Raw genomic sequence first — 22,990 nt, forward strand, 5'->3', positions numbered from 1 at the left:
TGACAGAGAGCCAGTCAAAACACACCGACAACAATGCCATTTTTATTTCAACACTTTATCATTTGTAAAAGAACACTTTGCACTTGAGTCAAACTATCGATAACTTTGCTACTGTACATCAAATAGTTTGTCTCCTGAGGTATGCGTTTTCACAGAATATCTTCACTGGTTCAAGTTTGATATATCTACATAGGTGTGCATGCTTTTATATGGTCATAAACTCCCGTTAATTATTTTTATTATTTAATCTTTCTAGTGTACCGTACATTTTAAATACCACGAAGTGGCTTTTGTGTATGACTGGAAAAAGGCTTTGAGTGATCAAGTTCAATATGAATGAGGGGAAATACGTAAAAGGGGATGTCCCGCTAAGAAAAATCACTCATCCGATAGCGGTCTGGCTATGGGGTTGTTTATACATGTGTGAACAAAATTGCTACTAAAATTCGTTTCTGCGTACAAATAAGTAGCACAGTCGTTCTTGGTGAACTACAATTAATTGCAATTCATTTTAAGGACCTTAACTAAAAATGTTCGTTCTAATGCCGGGAAAATGGCGACCAAATCAAAGAACGATAACGACGGAGGAACGTTATCGTTGGATTCACTATTTATTTCCAGCTGATAGACACGACATCCAATCGGAGTCCATTGGTGGGAACGGGCCTTAAAGATAACTAACGTTAATAATTCTACGTTTATAATAGTCGTTCAAATTCAGCTTTTTTCGAGTTGAAGCGTTCAGTTATTGACAGCCAATCATAATCCGCCATCTTTAAACAGCCACAGGATTTAAAGTGACAGACACATAATCGCAGGTCGCTTATATTCAAGAGAACGTTACCGTTCTTGTGGTAAAGGGGTCTTTAGACTGGTGGCTACCAGTGGTGCTTTCCGAGTAGTTTCCGGGTATTTGAAGTGGACTGTCGTTCTGCAGTATTCAAAAAGCTAAATGTTTAAAAGGCCAAAAAATAGACAAACTTGAAAAAGATTGAAAATGGCAAGAGGGGGAATTCCGTTGGTGAGCATCTTAGCATCTTTGGAGGCATACACAGGCCGACCGTAGGTTGGATGGATGTGTCTGTAGTTGTTCTGCAGGTGAACCTGTTTATCGGCTAATTCCTCCGTGGAATATATCCCTTTTACAAACAGCTCGAACTGTCAAAAGAAAGCAAATGTTAAAAAATACCTTTTAAGGTCTGCTAACAAGGACGCAATCTGTGAACAAGCGTGCGCCATTGCGTACGGCGTTACTGCGACTGTAACGCACCGCCATATCGCGAACATATGCTATTAAACGCATGCGTTACTTTTGCAATATACAAACATATCTGCTGCTTAATAAAATATTCACTTTTAATTTGGTAAGATTTCCTTTAAACTGCTGCTTTGCCATAAACTTAAGAGAAGAATGTTTATGCTAATACCGCTGTAGCGCCCCCTTGCAGCAACAATGAAAACACGAAAATTCAGGGTATGTAGAAGCATATTTCGGACGTCTTACCTGAGCCCATGATATATAAATGGGTACTTCATACACGGTCCACAAAACCACCTGCGAACAGGGCGGCGTTGTGAGGCTGCCGTGATAACGGTAATACTGCGTTAGGTTGTTCTCGGGTAACAGATTTATCAAAGGAAATGGTCTGATCGATTTGGTTTGTCCTACAAGAAAAGGAATTGATTTAAATTGACTTAAATTGAGACATCTGCACTTTTAAAAAAAAAAATAAATAGAAGCCATTTTCAACTATAAAAAAAAAAATCATTGTGAATTTTCATCTCACGATTGAGACTTTTATTTTCCGAATTGCAAAATTCAAAACTCATATTTCTCAATTCCAATCCATATCTCTCAATTCTCAACAAGTCTAAATTTACAACTAACAATTCAGAAAAAAGAAATGCATATCAACGAAGGCTGTTAAATCAATCACATCCAAAAGGTTTTAGTTTACATAACATATGTGTTTGAATATAAAAACGATGTATACATGTAAATATTGTGGATATGATGGATGTGGCCCAACACATTTTCCAAATGTAAGACAAATGTCAGAATTATGAAAAATTGTCTTTGTGGAACAAGGCTTAACTTTTTTCTTTGGATCAAATGAATGCACATACATTAATCCAAGTTAGCTGCCTCAACTAACCTTTGTAGGTGACAGAAGGAAGTGCATTGGAGATGGCCTGGAAATTTTCATTGTGCAAATACGTCACCTGTGGAAGAGTAATAACAATAAAAATGCAAACCTGCGGTGTAACGATACGCCACTGCTTCAGGTAAAAAAGATATCTTACATCGACGAAGACTCCAAGCACAGCAAGGCCAGTTGGGTCTTCGAGGGCGGACGTCAAATTTGGATGCGTGGATTTGATGTTGACTATGTGCATCTGCGCGCAAGCATGGACAAACATTAGGAAAAGAGTAAAAAATCATACAGCTTGTGGACAACGTGAAGCCCCAAACCTCCATAGGAAATCTCAGGCGGTCCAAGGTGTGTTCAGAACCGTTTGAAGACACGCTTCCCCAATGGAAATGCAGCTGGATGGTGCGATAGATCCCAGGAAGCCCTCCGCCACTCACCTGCATACCGTTACCCAGCTCCAGCACAACTACACACAGAGTTCCCGAGAGCACTTCAATAAAATGCAGCTCATTCCAGATCTTCGAAACGCAAATGAAGATATTTTTGATGAAATCCGAGAGCTGTCCCTCCAGCAACACAACCGAAATGATCCAAGGGTTACAGAAACGTTAAAACGTCGACACAAGTGGCTCGGCTTCAGTTTTACGACGCTACGAGAATACTTTTCTTGCGCGAAGAAAACAAAAATAACAACCATTCTCTCCCGAGGTACGCACTCCGCCATTTTAGAGAGTATCGCGACGCATACGCGCGCCGCAAAGCGTAAACAATGTTTATTAAGCAGATTATGTTCATGGACGTTGAATTTCTTCTCATGGACTCTCCAAAATGGTGTAAGACGTAACTCAGGGGAGAAGAACGGTAATGGTAAATTACGTTATTTTTATTTTCTTCTCCGAAAACAGTATTCACATAGCGTCGTAAAACGGAAGTTGTTGTCACGTGACCTGATTTGACACTGTCTATGGAGGGTCAGATAGCTTTCCGATTTCATCAAAAATATCTAAATATGTGTTTCCGAAGATGAATGAAGGTCTTACAGGATTGGAGAGACATGAGGGCGAGTAATTAATGGCAAGAATTTTCATTTTGGGGTGAACTAACCCTTTAAGGACGTTTGAGATGAAAGTGTCCAAAACATCTTTTTTAACTTTCTATCTTTCACTTACCGGAGTGACCCTGGTTTGTCAGCCACCATTGACCTTTATGAGTCAAGTTAAACCCTTCCAGATGCAGAGAGTCTAAAGACTGGTTCTTCGTCAGCGGGTGATCCAGGTTGATGGGAGAGTGGTGGCTCTCCAGAAGAGGATGGCAAGAGGGGTAGCTATCACCCCATGCATATGGATCTACCAAGAACAGTTTAATGTTGTTTCACGACACGATAATAGTAGCATTGAAAACATTTCTTTGTGCTTCTGAATGAATTCCAACAAGAACTAGAACTCACCACAGTGCTCCTCATCATAGCAGAAGTCTAAGAGAAAACAGTTTAAAAATGATATATATTTGTCAAAGGGCATCAAATCGCTAATTTCAGGCACTGAATTAAAGTGAAAAAGAAGAGCTCTGGAAACTCTTTGGAGGAGTTTTGCCCAGTGAATTTATGAATGAATCATCCGTCACTCACCATCATCATCATCACTGCGTGCCAATGAAACCACGGACATCAACATCAGCATCAGAAGCAACATCACGCTCTCGGACTGTTCCCGCTGGTCCCGCGCCACAAAAAAACACTCAATGCAAAGCAAACGGGGGTTTAAGTAGTGATCTTCTTGAATGGAGGTAGGATGTCAGGATTTTTTCTCGGACTGTGCTCATTTGAGCGTGTCGCTGCCGCTGCGCTCGTCCACAGGCTCACACAAATAACTTTTGTTGAACGAGGAACCATAGAACGAACACTGAATATACGCAGCGAACAAAGCAGGGAGAAGTTTTATTTATACATTAAAAGCAGGGACGTTTTATGTTACGTATAAAAAAAAATTTAATGCTTAACCAATATAATTAAATGTGGAAATTAATCAACGATAATATCAAGATAAATGATCAAGAATATTTCAACAACAATACTAATTACTATTAATATATAATAATAACATTAATTAAAATAACACTATTATGATTAATAATAATAAATATTAGTTCACAGAGGCTCTAAAAATGTAGGCAGATTTACACTTTTATTTTTTTAAATGAAAAGAAATGAATACTTTATTCATCAGTGATGTATTAAATTGATTAAAAGTGACAGTAAAAGGTTACAAACAAATGCTTTTCTTTTTTATAGTTTCAATTTATCAAAGCCTGAAAAAGTATAATAGTTTGCAAATATTACGGAAGACTGATCATAATAAACTTCTGAGCATCAAATCAGATCATATTAGAATTATTTCTGAAAGATCATGGGATACTGAAGACTAGAATAGTGATGCTGAGAATTCAAGTTTGCATTACAGGAATTAAAAAAAAGAAGAAAAAAAAAGTTATTTTAAATTATGTATATAAAATTTATTTACTTGGTGAACAGAACAGGCTTCTTTCAAAAACTTTTTTTTTTTTTTTTTTTAATTTTGGGGAATAACGCATGAATTTTTTTTTTTTAATGCCACATAATATATATTTTCTTTTTAAATTCAGTTGGTTTTGCCTGCTTCTGTGGTGCTCATTTTAAACCTTGGATAAAAGCATCTGTTAAATGGCTGCAAAAACATCTATATATAATATGCAAGTTCTTCTGAGACAATGCATCTCGTCACAATTGTGAAACAGTAAGTCCTTTATTTGGGAATCTTACAACTATGTCACCGATGTCTAATCTTTTAAGGAGCGAGAATTCCCAGGAGGCTTGAAGAACGGCGTTTTACATCAGAACCGAGTGCCTCCTTACACCGGGGATCCCCCTTTGGCTCACATGACATTTAAGAGCGACGGATTTCCACGACGGACCGGGAAATCTCTGAGAAGGCATTAAAAACATTCAAAGGAGTCGTTCTGGACCGCGCTCAAAAGAATCAAATAACACACGTTATGAGATCTCAAACCCACCACCGTCACCTGAAAGGAAAGAAACACAAACACGGCGGTCCTTCATGGTACAATTTATTTGGCATTTGATTAGATGTACATCTACTTCAGAGAAGAAAAAAAACGAAACAAAAGCCCTCTGACAAAAAAGAAAAAAAAAAAAAAAAAAGCAGTACATGACATAAACAAAATCATTCAAGAATAAATCGACAAAATCACCAACTGTTGCATTCTACATAAAACATTTCATGATGCTTTTTTCCTCGTCGCACCACGAAGTCTATCTAGAAGAAATCATCTACTTTTTTGTATTAAAAAAAAAAAAAAGTTTGCAAATGGGAGTCAGGGAAGAGAGTGTATCGAACCTCGATTTGGAGACGAGCGTCTGTAAGCATAGCAGAAATGAAGAGTACAACAGCAGAAGAGACGTCCTCTCTGCATGCGCAAAAGAGTAAAACATGCAACCGGAGGTCTGCTAAACATTCATGCCCACTTTTACGTTACACACGTTTAACACACACACACACACGCGAGAAACAAAAGCTGATCTTCACAGGATTGTCTGTGCTGATGAAACCCTGGAAATAAATGCAAAACAAAGACTATACAGTGACATAACATTGACCCGGATGAGAAAAATGTCTTTATCCTCTATTTTTGTTTTTGTCGCTGGTGATGGATCTTTAGAAACAGGGGTCTGCTGGCCGGCTTCACGTTAACTTTCTTTGTATTTCAGCCCAACACAGTAGGGCTGCGTGCTTTACTTGTGCAAAAACGTCTTTATCTTTGTACAAAACGCCTGATTGTCATTTAGTTCGGGCTTTTTGTTGCTTTTCCAGTCAGAAATAAATCGTATTCCCTTGTATAAAAAGCAGTGTTTGTATCGGAGAGCAACAACGCAGACCAAATCTAAATCTTTCCTTCAAGTTCGTAACTTGCGAGTACATAAATCATTAAACGGAAAAACTTTGTCCAAATGGCAAATAAGTAGTCCAAGTTGTTAAATGATGCAACAGAACAAAGTACATGTACATTAATGCGCTCATGCGTGCAAATATACGCTCACATTTACTTAGTGTCAAGTAACGAACGGTTGTTACTGTTGATTTACATCAAAATAATATTGAGAGCACGTGATTTACAGGTGCTAAAAATGATAAACAGTCTCTCTCGCTCTCTCTCACACACACACACACACACAACACACACACAGACCTTGAACGCAAACCTCATTTCAACGTAGGCAAGTCTAAACACGGAAATCCTAACTCAGGATTTCAACAAGAAGAAATATCTATTTCAAACACCATGATTTGTTTCAGCACAAGGTTTGAGATCAGTTTGAGAGGCGAAAATGAGTGACGATATTTATTACGTGGGGAAATGTTGAGCTTTGTTTTTTTGGAAAAGTTACTTTTTAATCAAATTGTGTATTAGTGACTTACTGGATGAATATATGAAGAAGTCACCAGATCATATTTCCCCATTTAAAAAGACAAAAAAAAAAAAATTATTATATTTTGCATGTTTAATGTTCCTTCCTGCCCTGCATGTCTCATTATTACAATGGAAATAATAATAATAATAATTATTATTATTATATTATTATAATATTATTATTATTATATATATATATATATATATATATATATATATATATATATATATATATATATATATATATATATATATATATATATATATATATATATATATATATATATATGAGAGAGAAAAAAAAAACTAAAACCTTTTTTCGATTATGGCCATGGACTGTGGACCACTGAATATTTCTGAAGTACTTTTGGTGCATTTAGTGAAAGTAATGATGCCAAAGGTAAAAGGTTCAACAAGCTTCTTTGCAAAATATAGTCTTATTTTTTTCTTTCGGTAAAAACAGCCAATTTCTTTACTGCTTTCATGAGACTCATCCTTTTATACTTCAATGTGACCTTGATCACACTAAAATCCATTTTTCTATGAAGTTCACCTCCCAAAAGAATCTCAAACGCTCCTGACATTCTTTTTCCAAAAACAAGGTGATGGCCTTGCACCACCATGCCACAGCAGGACGCTTAAAAATGGCTGAAACTCGTACCTCCATCTAAAAAGAATCAAATGTTTTTTTTGTTTGTTTTTGTTTTTTTTTTACTTCATTTTTTGAGTTTGTGCTACTGATCCGACAGACAAGAAAATGTAAAAACCAGACATCACAGAACTCCAGATAATAACCGCTCGTGTCCAAACGGATCCTTCCCGTAGAGATGACCACCCAAGGGTCAGTTTGGACAGAGCAGTAACGAGTCAAGGAAAAATTGCTTCTTTGTGCCAGGAAAGAGTCAGTGTGCGGGACACGATTCCAGTGAGAGAACGTCAGGTCGTCTGGATAACACCGCTGAGGCCTAAAACGTCCGTTCGTCGACCGCTTCGTTCGTTCCGAGTGTGGTGATCGCCACATGCCAGTGTAAACCTCAGAGAGAGGCGCTCTATCGGCCCTCCAAGATGGCCGACGGAGGTATTTACATGTGCAGCTCAATCTGAAAAAACGCTGAATAAAAACCCCAAACAGGCGTCTTTTCGTTCGTGTCTGAAGCCTTTGCTCTGAAAAGGAAGTCTTCCTTGAGTCTTGCATCCTCCGTCATGCATCGAAGCGCAGTCTGGACACGTCCCCTACACCACGGTGCTGAGCGAGGGCCCGCTGCAGTCCGCCGTGGAGCTCTGCGTGATGCTGCTCTCTGATTCGCTGGGGGTGTCCGGGGACACGAGCAGGGTGCTGCTGTCGATGGAGTCCTCGCGCTCCTCCAGGGGCGGCGGCGGCGCCGGGGCGGGCAGCGGCGGCTCGGGGAAGTCCCTCTGGAGAGAGTCGGCCGGGCCACTCATGTGACCAGACGCCAGTGGAACCCCGGTCCGTCCTGAGCGGAGAACAGGAAGTGAGCGAAGGGTCAAACTAAACGGCTGTGCAGTGTTAAACTTTCACTGAATGACATAAAACTAAACACAAGCATTAGATGAAAACCAAGCATGCAAGGAAATGTAAAATTACAAAAACACCAAAAGTTATATATATATATATTAATCTTTGTGAACACATACTGAGGTCCATGTAGAGGATGCTGTCTGGGTTGATGGAGGCCTCATATGAAGGAGGAGGGTCATCGGGGTGGTGGATATCTGGGTATTTGTAAGCAGCATAAGGGGGCGGAGGCTCCTGGAAGTGGAACGCGCCACCTTCACCATCATCAGAGAGGTGCAGAGGCGTCAGGCCCGTCCCGAACGCATCCGGCCCGTAGTCAAAGCCAGGCACCCGCCGACCCAGATTAAAATGATGCACTGTGAAAGAGAGAGAGAGGATTCACAAACAGCACTTTAACACGTGCACGTAATCAGACGATCACACGGGGCCGTACGATTTCCTCCGATGAGGGTCTCGATGCGTTCCCGCCGGCGCTGTCTCAGTCTGTGCACCATGAAGAGCAGCAGAGAGAGGATGAGGAAGGAAGAGATGCAGCTGACGATGAGCCGCATGCCGCTGGCCATAGAGTCAAACAGACTGCTGCCGTCTGAAACAAACAACACTAGTGAGACTCACCACAATTTGTTGTGCATTTACACATACTGCTGACGTGCTAAAACTGAAATAATATATTAAAACACATAGAAATGCATTAAAAATAAAGACGAAAATGGTCAATTTGAAGCATCATTACAGAAATGATTAAATACATTACAGAAATGTAAACTAAAAGCAGAAGTTTTGAATAAAAAAAAAAAAAATTAAATAAGCAATGTTGAATGAACGTAAAACAGTAAATAGAAATAAAAAAGTTGGGGTTTTTTTCTAAAGGAGTTACATTGTACTTTCAGCACATTCTGCCGTCCAAATAATCAAAGAAACAAAAACACTGTGCTAAAATGTCACAAAAAAAAAAAGATAGTTTGCCACTTCAAAGATTTTAGCTTTGCAGTAAGATAAAGCATATTAGCTCCACCTAGTGGTGAGACCCTGAAACAAAACAAAAAAACAAAAAAAACAATCCTAAGGGAAATTAAAATTAAGATTTATTTATCTGAAAAAAATAAACTTTCCATTGACGTGTGGTTTGTTGGGATAGGTCTATATTTGAGACACAACAATTTGCAAATCTGGAATCAGAGGATAAAAAAAAAAATAATAATAATAAAAATAAATCGAAATACTGAGAAAATCTCCTTTAAAGTTGTCCAAATAAAGTCCTTAGCAATGAATATTACTAATAAAAATTAAAGTGTTTTTATAACCAAATATCTTCAAGGAACATGATCTCTACTTAATATCATAATGATTTTTAGCATAAAAGGAGAATCTTTAATGTCGACCCATTCAATCTATAGCTACAATTAAACCCATGACTGGTTTTGTGGTCCAAAAAATAAATAAATAAAAAACACACATGGTGCAGATGTAAATACAAATCAGTCCCCCAATCTTCAGCTGTAAGACAGGTATTACGTTCAAGAAGAGGCAGTGACCGTACCGGGATCCAAGCAGGTGAACTTGCAGCACTCTTTAGGGTCCTTGCGGAAATGCTGGCAGCCCTGAGGACGCTCGCACAGGGCGGCCACACACATCTCCGGCTCGCCGTCGTGGCACGTGCAGCTCAGACACGGGTCATCACCTTTAGGCGTGAAATAATAGCCCTCATTCACCACGTTGTCTTTGATGTCCACGCACGTTTGTCCTGTTGAAGAAAGAGTTCAGACTGATATCAGCACATCAGTACTAGCACGCATTAAACTCCTGAGTGCAGAACTGGGCTCTTCTGTACTTCTCTTGCAGAGGAAGGGGAATTTTTTGTAGCAGTTTTCGGCGTGCCAGCTGTGCAAGCCCCGCTCGTTCATGCTCTTGATCTGAAAGCGCTGCAGCTGGGCGCAGAACACGTTGTCCTGGGTTGGGTTCGCCTCGCCGAAATTAGCCAGACCCTCAGGAGGCAAAAACACCTGCATGGACCCTGAGAGAAACAGACAGATGGATGAAGGATCCGCTTCCAACGCCCACAGATGTGAAAAATATAAAATGCATTTTCTTTATGCGTTATTATTTCTTTATAAGGAGAAAAAAATTATATTATTTACCCTCATTTGGAATAATTTGGAACTGAATTTTTATTTTTAACTGAAACTACAAAATAAAAAAAAAAATTAACTATAAAAAAATAATTTTAATTCATTTGTGTTAAACTTTTTCTTTTTTTTTTTAAATGTTGCCTTGGAAAATTTGTTGAAAAAATAAATAAATAACAAAAATATTTTTAAAATAAATATTATATAAATATTTTAAAGTTAAATAAAAGCTAGATGTTTAAAAAAAAGAAAAAAAAAGGAAAAAGTTTTGTAAAAATCTGAAATGTCAACTAACTGCAATAAAATAAAAATGTAAGCTGAATATAAAAAAAAAAATATTAGTACATAAAATTTGTAAATTTAAAATAAAAGGTGTAATCTCTTAAATTTTACTCTGTTCTGTTATGGTAAGACCTCCTAAGTGCTTATTCATTACACCGAAAAATAAACATGGAATTTTCTTTTCCATTTTTGTTAACTGTATTCCTTAAAGCGATTTGATTAATACCAACCTTTATAAGCCACTTCCCAACGGCCCTCGAGCGAATGATTCTGGTTGGTAATCACATACTGATATCCCACCCAGAACCTGCAACCACAAAAACAGCGATGAGAACTCAAAACCGTCCCAGTTCACCTCTTCCTCAGAAAGCAGATCACACACACACACTCACTTGCACTGGTCCTTTCGCTCGCACACTTTCTCGTCGAAGTCCACCTCGATCTTGAGGATGAACTGCAGCTCTTCATTGGTGCCGAAGGTGGCGAGGGAGCCGTTGACCTTCTGACAGGTCTCCACCGCCTGCCAGTAGTTCTCACTCCTCAGGTACACTTTATAACAGCTGGCCGTTTTTTCATAGTGGTGCCAGCCGCTCGGACACTTCCCTGCGTATAAAAATAGAAATATCATTATCTTTTCAGTTAAAAATACTTCAAAATATCATAAATTTAACCATAATGGCCATATAAATATTATACAGTACAAAAATCTACAACATATATTTAAGGTACAGTTTCTTAGGCTCACCAAGCCTGCATTAAATAATATGTATTTATTTAAATTGTAAAAATAAATAAATAAATAAATAAATAAATAAATAATATATATATATATATATATATATAAACTAATATTGTGAAAAAATATATTTCAAAATATATAAATATTATAATATATCCTTATTATCATCATCAATGTTGAACACAGTTTTGCTGCCTAATGTTTCTGTGTAAAACATAATTGATTTTTTTTCCCCCAGGATTCTTTAACAAATAAAAAGTTAATAAAAATGTTAAAATAATTTGAAACATTATACACTTCTTTACTGCATTTAATGCAGCCTTGCTGAATAAAAAGCACAGGTTCTTGTTTGTATTTATGATATTGCACAATCACGTTCCACATTAATCAGTTTTTTTTACACTGTCAATTTTTCTAAGGTTTTATGTGATTGGCCTAGTATATATGCATTATGAGCACATGTTCACAGCATATGTTTTTCACAGATGGGGGGGAGTCTTACTGTTGAAGCGCACGGGCTGAGCGACTCCCATCACGTCCTCCACCGGCTCAAAACCGTTGCTGTAACGATAGCGCTCCTCCTTTATTGCTGCAAGAGAGCCAAACAAAGAATATTACAACACCGCCTGAACGCAACACACAAGGTGAGACACTGCAGGTGAACTAATAGTTATCACCTTACTTACCTAGTAGATTGATTACATCGATAACTGCAAACATTTTTTTGTATTACAATTACGTTCAAATATGCAAATGAGGCATTATCAGGCAGGGTTTTGCTTGAATTGTCTCCAAAACATACTAGGCTGAAGGGTAAATCAAATGTGAAAAAGATCTACATTTGTCGGGATGGATAACGTTCAATAAAGGGAGGTCATGGGCTCTTTTCAACGAATCAGTCAATACAGCTGACAAAACCCATTCTGAACTCCAGTGTACAATCTGTGCCATGAGCCGAAAGCAGTTGAGCATCACAGGTTTAGTAAGTTTCAAAGAAACCATGACGCTAAAACCCTAATCCACAGCAAACGGAAGAGAAACAGAGTGACAGCAGGTCTGCTGACATGAAAAACAGAGTTTCTAAGAATCTTATTAAAGCTCTTCCTCATTTCCTGAGAGAGGGAGCACTAAATCCCCACAACCAGACAAGAATTACAGATCCGTGGAGAAGCGTGCCTACACCTCCGGAGAACATCGGCTCCATCGCAGCCATGTCAGAGAAGGGCAGCGCAATTACAAGCATGAAATGAGTATGTAACCCCCTGCAGTGTTTTCTGTTTAATAACGATTACAGCTTCAGTGAACAAGAGTTCAGAGGACACTAGTTCCAGATAATAAAAATATATATATATATATATATATACATGGTGCACCAATATATATATTTATATTATATATATATTTTTTTAGACTTCTATACAAATAAATACGCATTTGCTCTAAAAACAGCTACAAAAAAACAAAAAAGTTCCATAACATGTAATGCAAAATTAAAATACAGTAAAAAACAAAAAACAAGAACTATTAAAATACATAAACTAAAATAAATTTTAAAAGCACAAGAAAACCCACATAAAATCCAATACATTTATTATTTGTATATATTTTTGTCATTACTATTTACATATATATTTATCGAGCTAATAAAAGTTCATACCAAATATTAATAAATAACAATATAAATTCTTAGGTCTTATTTTGTGTAATAATGATATGTATATAGATGGAATGGGTATGTTTTAAAATATTAATATAATATTAGCGTAAAAAATAAAATAAAGTTTTTAAATATTATTACAACAAAAAAGAAACAACAGCATTATTAACAATTCATTATTTTTATTTTAATAATTTACTTTTAACTATTTTAAAAGATATGAATCAAAGCAAGTTTTTGCTTTACTTCTGAAGTTAACTACTAAGACACTATTAAAACATCTCGAAGAGTTCATAACTTCGTAATATGGCTTTAGTTTGGTTTAATCACACATCCGGCGTATGTTTAACACGACGCAGAAGAAATATGAAATGGCATCTTGCCAAAAAGTATTGTATTTTATTTTATTTCCTGCTACTGAAAAGTTTACGAGAGTGCGAAGCACATCATAAATCAGAGGAAGCTATGCGAACACCAATCATCTGATAAACAAAATAAACAAACACGTCGCTACCTCAAATAACCCAAAATGTCCCAGTCTATGGGTTTACATAGGCTACAACCGCTTCCTGATTATCTGGCAACGTCACCAATACAAAGCACTAATCTTCAGCGTTTATGGGTTATTTTGTCCTGCTTTCATGTGCTTGGGGTGTGACTCTGATCAGCTACGAGACACAGATCACATGCTCAGCAAATCCGCTCTGTAGCTAATTCCTGTTATCCCGTCCACGAATCAGACTCTAAGCACGGTCTCTCACTCCGGGGTTAAGACACAGAAACCACAGCACACAGGCAAAACAAACCAAAGACATGGGTGCCAAGGGCGGGCAAAATGTGTGTGTGTGTGTGTGTGTGTGTGAACTTACTAGGGCAATCCATCTCATCGCTTTTGTCCTCGCAGGCCGTCCATCCATCGCACTGCCAGGACAGAGGGATGCACTGCATTTTTCCGCTCCGGCAGGCAAACTGGCCAGGACTGCAGCGCAGGTCTGAAACCCAGAAAACACACTGAGCCAAAATAATCTGGAAAAAGCTGCAGCAGACTCCATTATGAGCGATTACGAACAAGCACGATTCATTATGCAACAGAAAAAGTCTCCAAATTTAGACGAAGAGCCGTCCCGCGTCATCAGGGACATCAGTGTCAATGTCAGGCTTAGCCAAATAAGACTCAAACGGGGTCAGAGTGACAAAGCGAAGCAGCAGGAAACGCTCAAGATTATTTGGACGAATTCCAAGGATGGCGGCTTACCTGACAACAGTCTGGCCAGAGCGAGCCGTGGACCTGCGGGGCGAGAGAGAGAGGGAGATTTAGGGATTCCAGCTATATAACATTACCTAATCTCTTAAAGGCTCAAGAGAGACGGCCTGTCTCCTGGTTAGCAGGATATAAATAACAATAGATAATGCTGATACATCCGCATTTGTAAACAAAAGTCAATTCCAGTGAGCAGAAAGCTCTTATTTTGCATTTAGAAAGCGTTTATTTTAGTCAAATGTGTCAAATTTGAAGATATGTTTCACGTCAAGAAAGCAAAGATTATTTTAGATTAGTAAATAATGTAGACTAGAAAAAATAAATAAATGATTCTTATTAACGCTCAGGAAAAAGTAAAATAATAAAATAAAAAAAATAAAATATATATACAAAATAAATATATATATATATATATAATAAATAATATATATATATATATATATACACATACATATATACACATATATATATACATACACATATATATATATATATATCATTATATCACATGCATACATATACACATATACATATACATTATATTACATAATTTAATACACAATTATGCGATTCATTATATCACATGCATCTTCCCATTATAACTAATATAAATTTATATTCAAATTTAATTTAATTCATTACTTTTTCCCATGTGAATGGTCCTGTTTTTTGTTTTATACTGCGAGGACAAAATTTGTGTCCTCATGTGCTAAACGTTTTCTAAGTCATGTTGTTTTTGTTTTGTTTTTAAATGTAAAAACACTGAATTTGATATAGTTTGTGCAATATGACAATCTGCATGTCTGTAAACAGTCAGCATGAAACGCAAACACCTGGGTGCATCATTTTATACACACTTAAAACCCATGCAAAACTATAAACGAAATCATTTCTGTTATTATCTGATCCTCCAATCCGCTAAACAATCTCTCAAGGAACATGAAGCAACCTACGGACAAACAAAAATGACATTTTTAAAAAAAGAGCTTCTTGGGAGGTCCAGACGTTCAATCAATCACCCGTCCAACCCTTGAGTCTAAAGTTATCCTTAAACAAACACAGCAACACCGAGATGCCTTCGGTGCGTTTTCTACTATGGAGGCATTACTAGAACCAGATCTGCACCACATTCGCTGCAGACAGTAAGACCATTGTGAACAGGTGGTAAAAACCTTTTCCACATGCCCGTAAGTACCGGTGATCCCCAAGGTAGCACCCGTAACCCATTTGTGTAGCTGATGAACAGACAAAAACTACGCTTTTCAAATTAAAAAGCATGCATAAAGAAAAATAAATCGACTGTCCTACTTTACACAGTTGGTACATGTTTTAAACACGCACCACTTTAATGTATGCATTGAAAAGTCATATGCGCGAGCAGTAACGATATGCAAAAGTCTCCTTTAATGTTAACATCACAGCGAGCGCGTGTAATATTATGCACTTTTAACAAGAGCACGCACTGAGATTAGACACCAGCTGTGGGTTTATTTGATGAGGTTCAGTCCAACCCAGCCTGCCCTCAAAACAAGTGCACATAACCTGGGCTTCCCCATGGAAATTAAACATAGAAAAGCACATCACAGGCCATTAACCTAAATACTGTCCTATTTCTTTGATCCGCTGGGTTTCCATGCATCACCTTGTAACAATAGGATTAATAAACCTCCCGTCCAACAGAGGAATATCAGAACAGACACCAGCATTCAGAGCGTTACGCTTGATCCGTCTGCTCCTGTATCGAACTGTGGCCTACCAGAAACACTAGATTGACTGCAAATGGTTGGCATGTGTGGCAAGTTGTTTAAACATTTATTCCTTACAAGCATCTATTTGTATTTTTCGCCACTTGAAATCCAGTGGTGACCAGCCAGTTAAGACTTTCAGTTCCACTAGCAACCGGTCATGACATACTAGTATTTGTGTCATTGCTACTAGTCACTATCGGAGTACTATCGAAAAAACGGAAATTTGTGAAGAGGCAATATCATGCACATGCATATTACAAATCCGTGCAGATGCATAGCATTTCTTTACATAGTGACTTCAATTAGCACCTTTTTATGGGAGTGGGCGTTTTTTGGCACCATTTGTTTCTCTGATTGGTGCCGATATCTTAGATAAATGTAGTTTATCCACCAAGAATTCCTCCGTTAAACTTTATTCCTTTTAAAAACACGTTAAAAAAAATTGGACTGACGGCTTAAAAAACAAAAGTATATTCCACCGATAAACAACCTCACGGCTCACTGCTATATAAGGTTTGTAAGTAAAAAAATTTTAACGTTAAAACCTTTGTTGTGCAACACATCCATAAAATACCAGGACTAGTAAAACTTGCAAAGGTACCAGAAACAACTGGGTCCACCAGAGATGGCAAAGCTTTTACAATTAACAAATAGGAATAGAAAGTGGGTATAGTGGGGGAATACATATATAAGCAAAGAATAAAAATTCTGATTTTAAGGAATGCATGTTAAGACAGCTTGCCACATGGTATGTAATATAAAGGGCTTAAAGGTAGTAACATAAATAGATACTATGCAACTTTCAGGATTAAACATTAAAACAGCTTGCCATATGGAATGCAATAAAAGCGTAAAGCTTAAGAAAAACAACAAGGCAATGGCAAATTGATAACATAGAGGTAGTTAAAGGCCCTGATGGCCTTCGAAAGAGCCTCTGCAGCTCTTCATCCCCTCATGACCGAACACAAGCAGAGCAAAAAGCCCTCAGCAGCCCAGACTGCAGCAAACGCATCGATTAAAGCAACACCTTTACCTGGCCGTGATGGATCCGTTATTGTCAGAATGAAGAGGAGAAGCACAAAACCACCGCTGTCAGCCTTCGGCAACATTTATCCTCCATTCATAGTATCTTACACCGGAGAAAATGTGCGAGAGAAAATGCAGTTGAAGCAGCAGCCGCCGCCGATGTCGAGAAATAAATCACAACGGAAGCCTATTCCGCGCGCTTTGTGTGTTCCGTCGATCAGAAATAAGCTTCGGTGCTCGGATGCGTTGATTTCAGGTGGCTAGGGTCGGGATATAGTGTCATATTCCATGGCCGTTTCCTCCGGCTCGGTAACACGGGCTTAGGACGGATATAAAACAAGATGGCTCCGCCACCGTCCCATCAAAACAATCCCAACCATGTTCTCCAGCCCACAGACGGGAGGAGGCGCTTATAATCAACCCCTCGTAATAATACATGACATTTTCTTCACGTCTCACCGTTCACGCGGATGTTTCATGAAATATTACACTCTGGCGAGCAAACGCGTTTTAAGCGCGTTTCTTTTATAGCAGCGAGTCACGTGACTAGCGTAAGAAATATAGTTGGCACTATAGGGCCTATAATCTATGTACAAAAGTTTGGGACCAGTACATTTAAAAAAAAAAAAGATTACTTTTATTTAACAAGAAATGTTTCCAAAGTTACACTTGCAGTCCATTTATTTTCTGCTTCAAAAATAGGCGGTTCTTTTTACACTTTTTATTCATAAAAAAATGTGAAGAAATGTTAAAAAAGAAAAAGCACAACATTGAAGAACATGACAGTACAAGAACAGAACAAGAAACATTCTCTATTTTTGTTGTATCTTACCAACCCCCCAAAAAGATACAAATTAAGTGAACAGTTTATCATCTATATTTTTCAAAGTTGTAAATAAAACTTAATTAAAATTACTTAAACTTAAAAAATTACTGGGGTGCATTTTCGCAAGAGAATTCAACGTGATTCAAATCATCGCCGTTTCTTTGTAATCACTTGTGAATATTGCTACAAATTTCTAAGTGAAAAGTAAATTTTACAACTTTAATTTTTCCAAGTGTAGCGTATTGCAACAAACGGAAATTGAGAAAAGCTTGTTGTCACACTATATGTGGTAAATGGTCAATCATGGGTTCTTCTGAAAAGTTCAACAGTAAAGCAATTACGAAATACTTCTGTGTTTTTCTGACCAACATGCATTATATACAAATACATAGCGTGACTGAAAAACAGATATTACAAAAACAATGTTCAAACTTAGTTTCAAGAAAATAATTCGAAGAATCTGTTTTAGTCCACTCCTAATGACAAAAAAGACGATCTGCTTTCTTCTGTCAAACCCTGCAATCATATGTTGTGTTAGAGTAAGCTCACTGGGTTTGCAAAAATGGATTCAACAACTGAAGTGTGTGTAAAATACAGATGGTGAAATAATACACACAAATATGTAGAACGCCTTTTTATTGTGCCCCGATATCTTGAAAGAGGTCTTCAGCATCATAAAAGATCCTAAAATTCAGGACGACTGAATCGGTTTCGTTCAAAACAAATCAAGGCCAGGAAAGAACTGATTGCATAAAGTGATTCACCTGATGTCGATGCTAATGAAAAACTGGATATGTAGGTCTTGCAAGTTGCACATCTTTTTACCTTATACAATGAAGTCCAGTTTCACAGTTTAAAAAAAAAAAGGGAAGTAAAATAAAACCAATAAATATTTGACCCTGCCCGTGCTCGAGTTTTTGTTCAGTCTTTAGACTCAGAAGTAATCGGCAGCTTTCCTCCTCTTGGGCAGCTGGAGGAGGTTGTCTGTGATGGAGGCCGGGTCCTGTGTGGCTGGTGTTCTGGTTTTCCCAGGTGTTGGTGTGGAAGTGGCCGGGCCTCCGAGAGGAGTCTTCGAGCCCATGCTCCTGTGTGCAGGTGACGGGGTGTAGCTCGCCCTCAGGGCTTTATCTGTGTATTTGCTGGATGATCTGTTTACTAGACGCTGAAGGGCTGGAGACAGCAACGCGGGACTCAGTCCCTTTGGAGTGAGGCTGCAATACATATGAATAACCATTTAGTACACAACATAAAGGCAGGTTTTAATTTGCACGTGTAAACCAAAGTTTCTTTTTACAGTAAAACGTATTTGCAGTAAAAATGCAGTCTGAAATAGTGGTCCGCCAATATTTGTAGAAATAAAAGAAAAAGCAAGTAATACTGAAACCATTAGTTCATGTATTAATCATGAGCTCCAAAGGTGATGATCTCAACTTTGTTCATATAAAAGTCCCATGCGCTGACAAATCAAAAACTGCCAAATAACAACCAATATTTTGCCTATATATAAATCAACCACTAGTCTGAATCCACATTCAAAATCTGGGATTTCATTTAAAAGTTAGAGCAAAGTTTTGGAATTCTGAAAACAAACTACAGGGTAAAAAATTAAGATTTAAAATTATATTAAATATATACATTAACATATTAATGCATTTAGTGTTTGATCATAATTAAAGCAAAATGGAGGATGATCCAAATAAAAATGCTTTTTAACCCATTAAAAAAAAAATCTTATTGATTTTCTTTACCTTGCAAGGTTTTCAGTGACTTTTCGCAGTGCCTCCTGTTTCTTAGCTCTGTTTTTTGCCGCAGCCTCATTGGCCATTTTAAGTCCCAAACGCTCTCTTCTCCCAGGCTCTGGAATCTGGAAAACATCCATAAAAACAACCATTCATTATTATTATTATTATTATTATTAAAGTGCACGCTGCCATCTAACACATTTTTTTCTGATGACATAAAACTGGTTATCAGTAAAACTCACATTTTCAGTTCATATAAGCAAATGCATGAAACCAAGTGATACTCTATTTAGAAATAAACTGGACCTTGAATGAGGGACCGTGACCTCTCTCCACAAGTGGCGTATCTGAGCCATCGAGACGAAACGGAGTGCTTTCGATCTCACCCCAAGTCATCAGAGGAGACTCTGCAACACCTTAAAATCAAACAAACCACCCATAAAAACATGACACAAGTACTTGTATACAAGCAAAAAAAATTGTTTATATATACATACATACATACATATATATATATATATATATATATACATATACATACATACATATATATATATATATATATATATATATATATATATATATATATATATATATATATATATATATATATATATATATATATATATATATATATATATATATATATATATATATATATATATATATATATATATATATAAAATCATTAAAGCTTTTGTAGAAATACTTACAATTATTTTTGCATGCAAATATAAATAGTAGAACAACTCTTAATAGGCATGGACTTCTATATTATAACTAATCTCAAATAAAATGAATGGCACTCACCGGGAGCAGGTGAGGCTTCTCCTTCAAATCCGTATCCATTCACTTTGGGGGATTCGTGAGGAAGGAGCTCTTTGCCGTCTGGACCAACCTTACCTTGTTTAAACTACACAGCGCAGAGAAATACGCAATTAATTCAGTCATATTTCATTAAAGCGGTTTATGACATAATGCGGACCAATAAGATGCAGAGGAGAGTGTTACCTGTGCGTTGAGTGCAGCAGCTTGCTGGATTTGGGATTTGTTCAGGGCTTTACAGAAGGGGTCAGCATCAAACCGTGTGTTCTTGTACAGGACCTCCCGTGGCTTCTTGAACAGCGTGTCATCTTTTTCACCTTTTGGGGAACAAAATAAACATGCGATGAGTCCCTGGACACACGCATATTAAAATGACACCAATATTGCAATAACAAAATATCACTCTTCATAATCAAGCTATTACCAGTTCATTTACATGCCTGAGAAAATATTTTGTATTTATATACTGATGCAGATCCTTGATGCAAAACGTTACCTTCAGGGTAGTACATGAGAGCGTTTTTGGCCTTGTACTGCCATGTTTCCACTCCTGCCTTGGTGCACTCAAGCGCCTGTTTCTCTGTGGACGGCAGAGCGAGGTTTTGCTCGTGCCTCTTTAAATAACAGAATAATAAACAATATCAGACCTCAAAACAACCCACCGATACAAAACTCAACGATATGTTGTAGCTATTATTTTTGTTGTACCTCTTTAAATTCATTTTCCGCCTCATAGAGCCACGCATGCCTCAGCTTGTCCTTGTCCTCCGCGAGCTCCATTATCTGCTCAAAGGACGCGTTGTCTTCACTCGTGTTTTTAGCAAGAAAACGGTCCAGAGACGGAAGATCCTTCTCCTCTGTTTTTTCAGCATCTTTTCCTGAAACACGACACAGAACGCATGTAGCGTACATCTTCAAAGACCCAAAATCCCCTCTTTAAAACTGAAAAAAACAAATCAAATTTAACAAGAACTTAAGTTTTTTTTTATTTGTGCATGTGTAACTTGATATTGCCATGTCTGCATAATTAAATGTAAAAAAATACAATGAAACAAAATTAAAAAAGCCTTTCACAATGTACTTTAATTCATCAAATAAGCAAGAGATGATATGTAATAGTTTTAGCCGAGGTCACTTACCATCGTCTTTCGCTGCTCTGTGTTTGCTCTGTGAACAAGAGGGAGATGCACTTCGACCGTCTGGGGTCTCAAATGTTGAGGGAGTCGTATCTAAATGGGTACGAAATTATTTTGGATGAGTTTGTTGCCTCATCGAGACAGATTTGGAGAAAATAAGCATTACATAATTTGCTCACCAATGGATCCTCTGTAGTGCCGTTAGAATGAGAGTCCAAACTCTTATTCGTTCAAAAACATCAAGTAATTCACACTTCATTCTATCAATTAATGTCTTGTGAAGCCAAAACAAAATATGTTTGCGTAACAAATCCGAAAAAGTTACAAACATGTAGTTTTTTGCCTCGCAAGATGTTAACTGATGGACTGGAGACACATTTGTTTGACCTTTTTTTAATCAGCTGTTTGAACTTTCATTCTGACAGCACCCGTTCGCTGCAGACGACCCAAATAATGTCATTTTTGGGTGAGCTATTCCATTAATATAAATCACAAACGGCAGGAAACGTGACTCACAGGGCACATAGGTTCGTGGGGTGTATTTAGCCATCACAGACCCGTATTTGATGGCAATCTCCCTCATCCGCTCCAGATCTCCGTTCTCCTCCGCTTCCAGATAATCCTTCTGCGCTTGAAGTTTGGTGACATCTGGGAAAAAATCCCTCTGGATGATCTTCTCCAAACTCTTTGGAAGAAATTGTGACGGCATTTAAGCAGATATAAGGATGGTGTTTACAGGTGATACACGAAACTCAATCGCCTGTTCCTGTATAACACTGGAAAACTGGTCTTATTTTGTGTAAACTCACTGGTGCTAAAGGTCACCGTCTTTTTAATAATAATGAAAAAAAACAAGTGTATTCAATGAATATGTTTCAAAACACGTATGTATTAAAGATATACAACAAATTATTGAATGATTATTAATACAGTGTATTATGTCAGAAAACATCCTTTTGTAAACAGTATAAAGACTGACTCACCTCAATATATTCATCTTCATCAAGAACCTTTCTGTTCGGTTTATTGGTCTCCTTCACATCATTCCTGACGGCGACTGTAGTAACATCAGACTTCAGACTCAAAGCTTTTTCTTTGAACTCTGTCATATTTGTATTTTAATAGGAGTAACTGTTCTTTTACGGTAATTTTAAGTCCAAACGTCGCGTCGACGTTGTTTACGTTAGCCTGTGACGTTACGCTAAGTACTCTTTCGAAATGCCATCAAGATGTGTTTAAAACCTATTTTAACAACAGCTCGCGATAAATATTAATTTTAACCACCTCTTAATAAAAAAAAAAAAAATAACCGAAAATCTACGTAATAACAACAGCTGAGCACGCGCAGGAAGAGCGTTTTCTTCTGCGCATCATTTCCGCTAAACTACGAAACAGAGCGACTCTCCATCGCCACCTATTGGAGAGCGGCCGAGTTTGTTTTGTTTGTTTCCCCGTATTGGTTACTACG

The 22,990-nt window shown here is 37.5% G+C and overlaps 3 protein-coding genes across 3 annotated transcripts; all 3 read right to left on the reverse strand.

Annotated features, from left to right (window-relative positions):
* Positions 1-36: 36 nt before the first annotated feature.
* Positions 37-3,974, reverse strand: car15 (carbonic anhydrase 15). Its single transcript, XM_043251192.1, has 8 exons — positions 3,781-3,974; positions 3,601-3,627; positions 3,323-3,499; positions 2,474-2,619; positions 2,305-2,397; positions 2,157-2,223; positions 1,505-1,665; positions 37-1,158 (listed from the first exon to the last, which is right to left on the reverse strand). The coding sequence occupies exons 1-8, from the start codon at positions 3,842-3,844 to the stop codon at positions 949-951; spliced, it is 945 nt and encodes a 314-aa protein (XP_043107127.1). The 5' UTR covers positions 3,845-3,974; the 3' UTR covers positions 37-948.
* Positions 3,975-7,314: 3,340 nt separating this feature from the next.
* On the reverse strand, positions 7,315-17,464 carry dgcr2 (DiGeorge syndrome critical region gene 2). Its single transcript, XM_043250866.1, has 11 exons — positions 17,001-17,464; positions 14,214-14,246; positions 13,828-13,950; positions 11,804-11,890; positions 10,955-11,165; positions 10,793-10,869; positions 9,986-10,168; positions 9,695-9,898; positions 8,588-8,740; positions 8,274-8,510; positions 7,315-8,092 (listed from the first exon to the last, which is right to left on the reverse strand). Exons 1-11 carry the CDS (start codon positions 17,074-17,076, stop codon positions 7,851-7,853), a joined length of 1,626 nt encoding a protein of 541 aa, XP_043106801.1. The 5' UTR covers positions 17,077-17,464; the 3' UTR covers positions 7,315-7,850.
* Positions 17,465-17,607: 143 nt separating this feature from the next.
* On the reverse strand, positions 17,608-22,869 carry ess2 (ess-2 splicing factor homolog). Its single transcript, XM_043250243.1, has 10 exons — positions 22,506-22,869; positions 22,039-22,207; positions 21,526-21,615; positions 21,095-21,264; positions 20,883-21,000; positions 20,573-20,703; positions 20,372-20,474; positions 19,868-19,977; positions 19,568-19,683; positions 17,608-19,030 (listed from the first exon to the last, which is right to left on the reverse strand). The coding sequence occupies exons 1-10, from the start codon at positions 22,629-22,631 to the stop codon at positions 18,754-18,756; spliced, it is 1,410 nt and encodes a 469-aa protein (XP_043106178.1). The 5' UTR covers positions 22,632-22,869; the 3' UTR covers positions 17,608-18,753.
* Positions 22,870-22,990: the final 121 nt, after the last annotated feature.

This window comes from Puntigrus tetrazona, chromosome 10 (assembly GCF_018831695.1).
Source record: "Puntigrus tetrazona isolate hp1 chromosome 10, ASM1883169v1, whole genome shotgun sequence".
Taxonomy (NCBI): Eukaryota; Metazoa; Chordata; class Actinopteri; order Cypriniformes; family Cyprinidae; genus Puntigrus; species Puntigrus tetrazona.

What these genes read in the sequence shown, in the direction of transcription:
- car15 (XM_043251192.1), bottom strand. Translation starts at nt 3,844, where the DNA reads ATGTTGCTTCTGATGCTGATGTTGATGTCCGTGGTTTCATTGGCACGC. An exon ending in GACAAACCAGGGTCACTCCG is followed by an intron (nt 2,620 to 3,322) that starts GTAAGTGAAAGA and finishes CTCTGTGTGTAG; the next exon opens with TTGTGCTGGAGCTGGGTAAC. An exon ending in TCCTTCTGTCACCTACAAAG is followed by an intron (nt 1,666 to 2,156) that starts GTTAGTTGAGGC and finishes CTTTTCTTGTAG; the next exon opens with GACAAACCAAATCGATCAGA.
- dgcr2 (XM_043250866.1), bottom strand. Translation starts at nt 17,076, where the DNA reads ATGTTGCCGAAGGCTGACAGCGGTGGTTTTGTGCTTCTCCTCTTCATT. An exon ending in CGATGAGATGGATTGCCCTA is followed by an intron (nt 11,891 to 13,827) that starts GTAAGTTCACAC and finishes GCTCTCTTGCAG; the next exon opens with CAATAAAGGAGGAGCGCTAT. An exon ending in TCAGCCCGTGCGCTTCAACA is followed by an intron (nt 11,166 to 11,803) that starts GTAAGACTCCCC and finishes TTTTATACGCAG; the next exon opens with GGAAGTGTCCGAGCGGCTGG.
- ess2 (XM_043250243.1), bottom strand. Translation starts at nt 22,631, where the DNA reads ATGACAGAGTTCAAAGAAAAAGCTTTGAGTCTGAAGTCTGATGTTACT. An exon ending in ATGAAGATGAATATATTGAG is followed by an intron (nt 22,208 to 22,505) that starts GTGAGTCAGTCT and finishes TTTCTTCCAAAG; the next exon opens with AGTTTGGAGAAGATCATCCA. An exon ending in CTGCTGCACTCAACGCACAG is followed by an intron (nt 20,475 to 20,572) that starts GTAACACTCTCC and finishes TGCGCTGTGTAG; the next exon opens with TTTAAACAAGGTAAGGTTGG.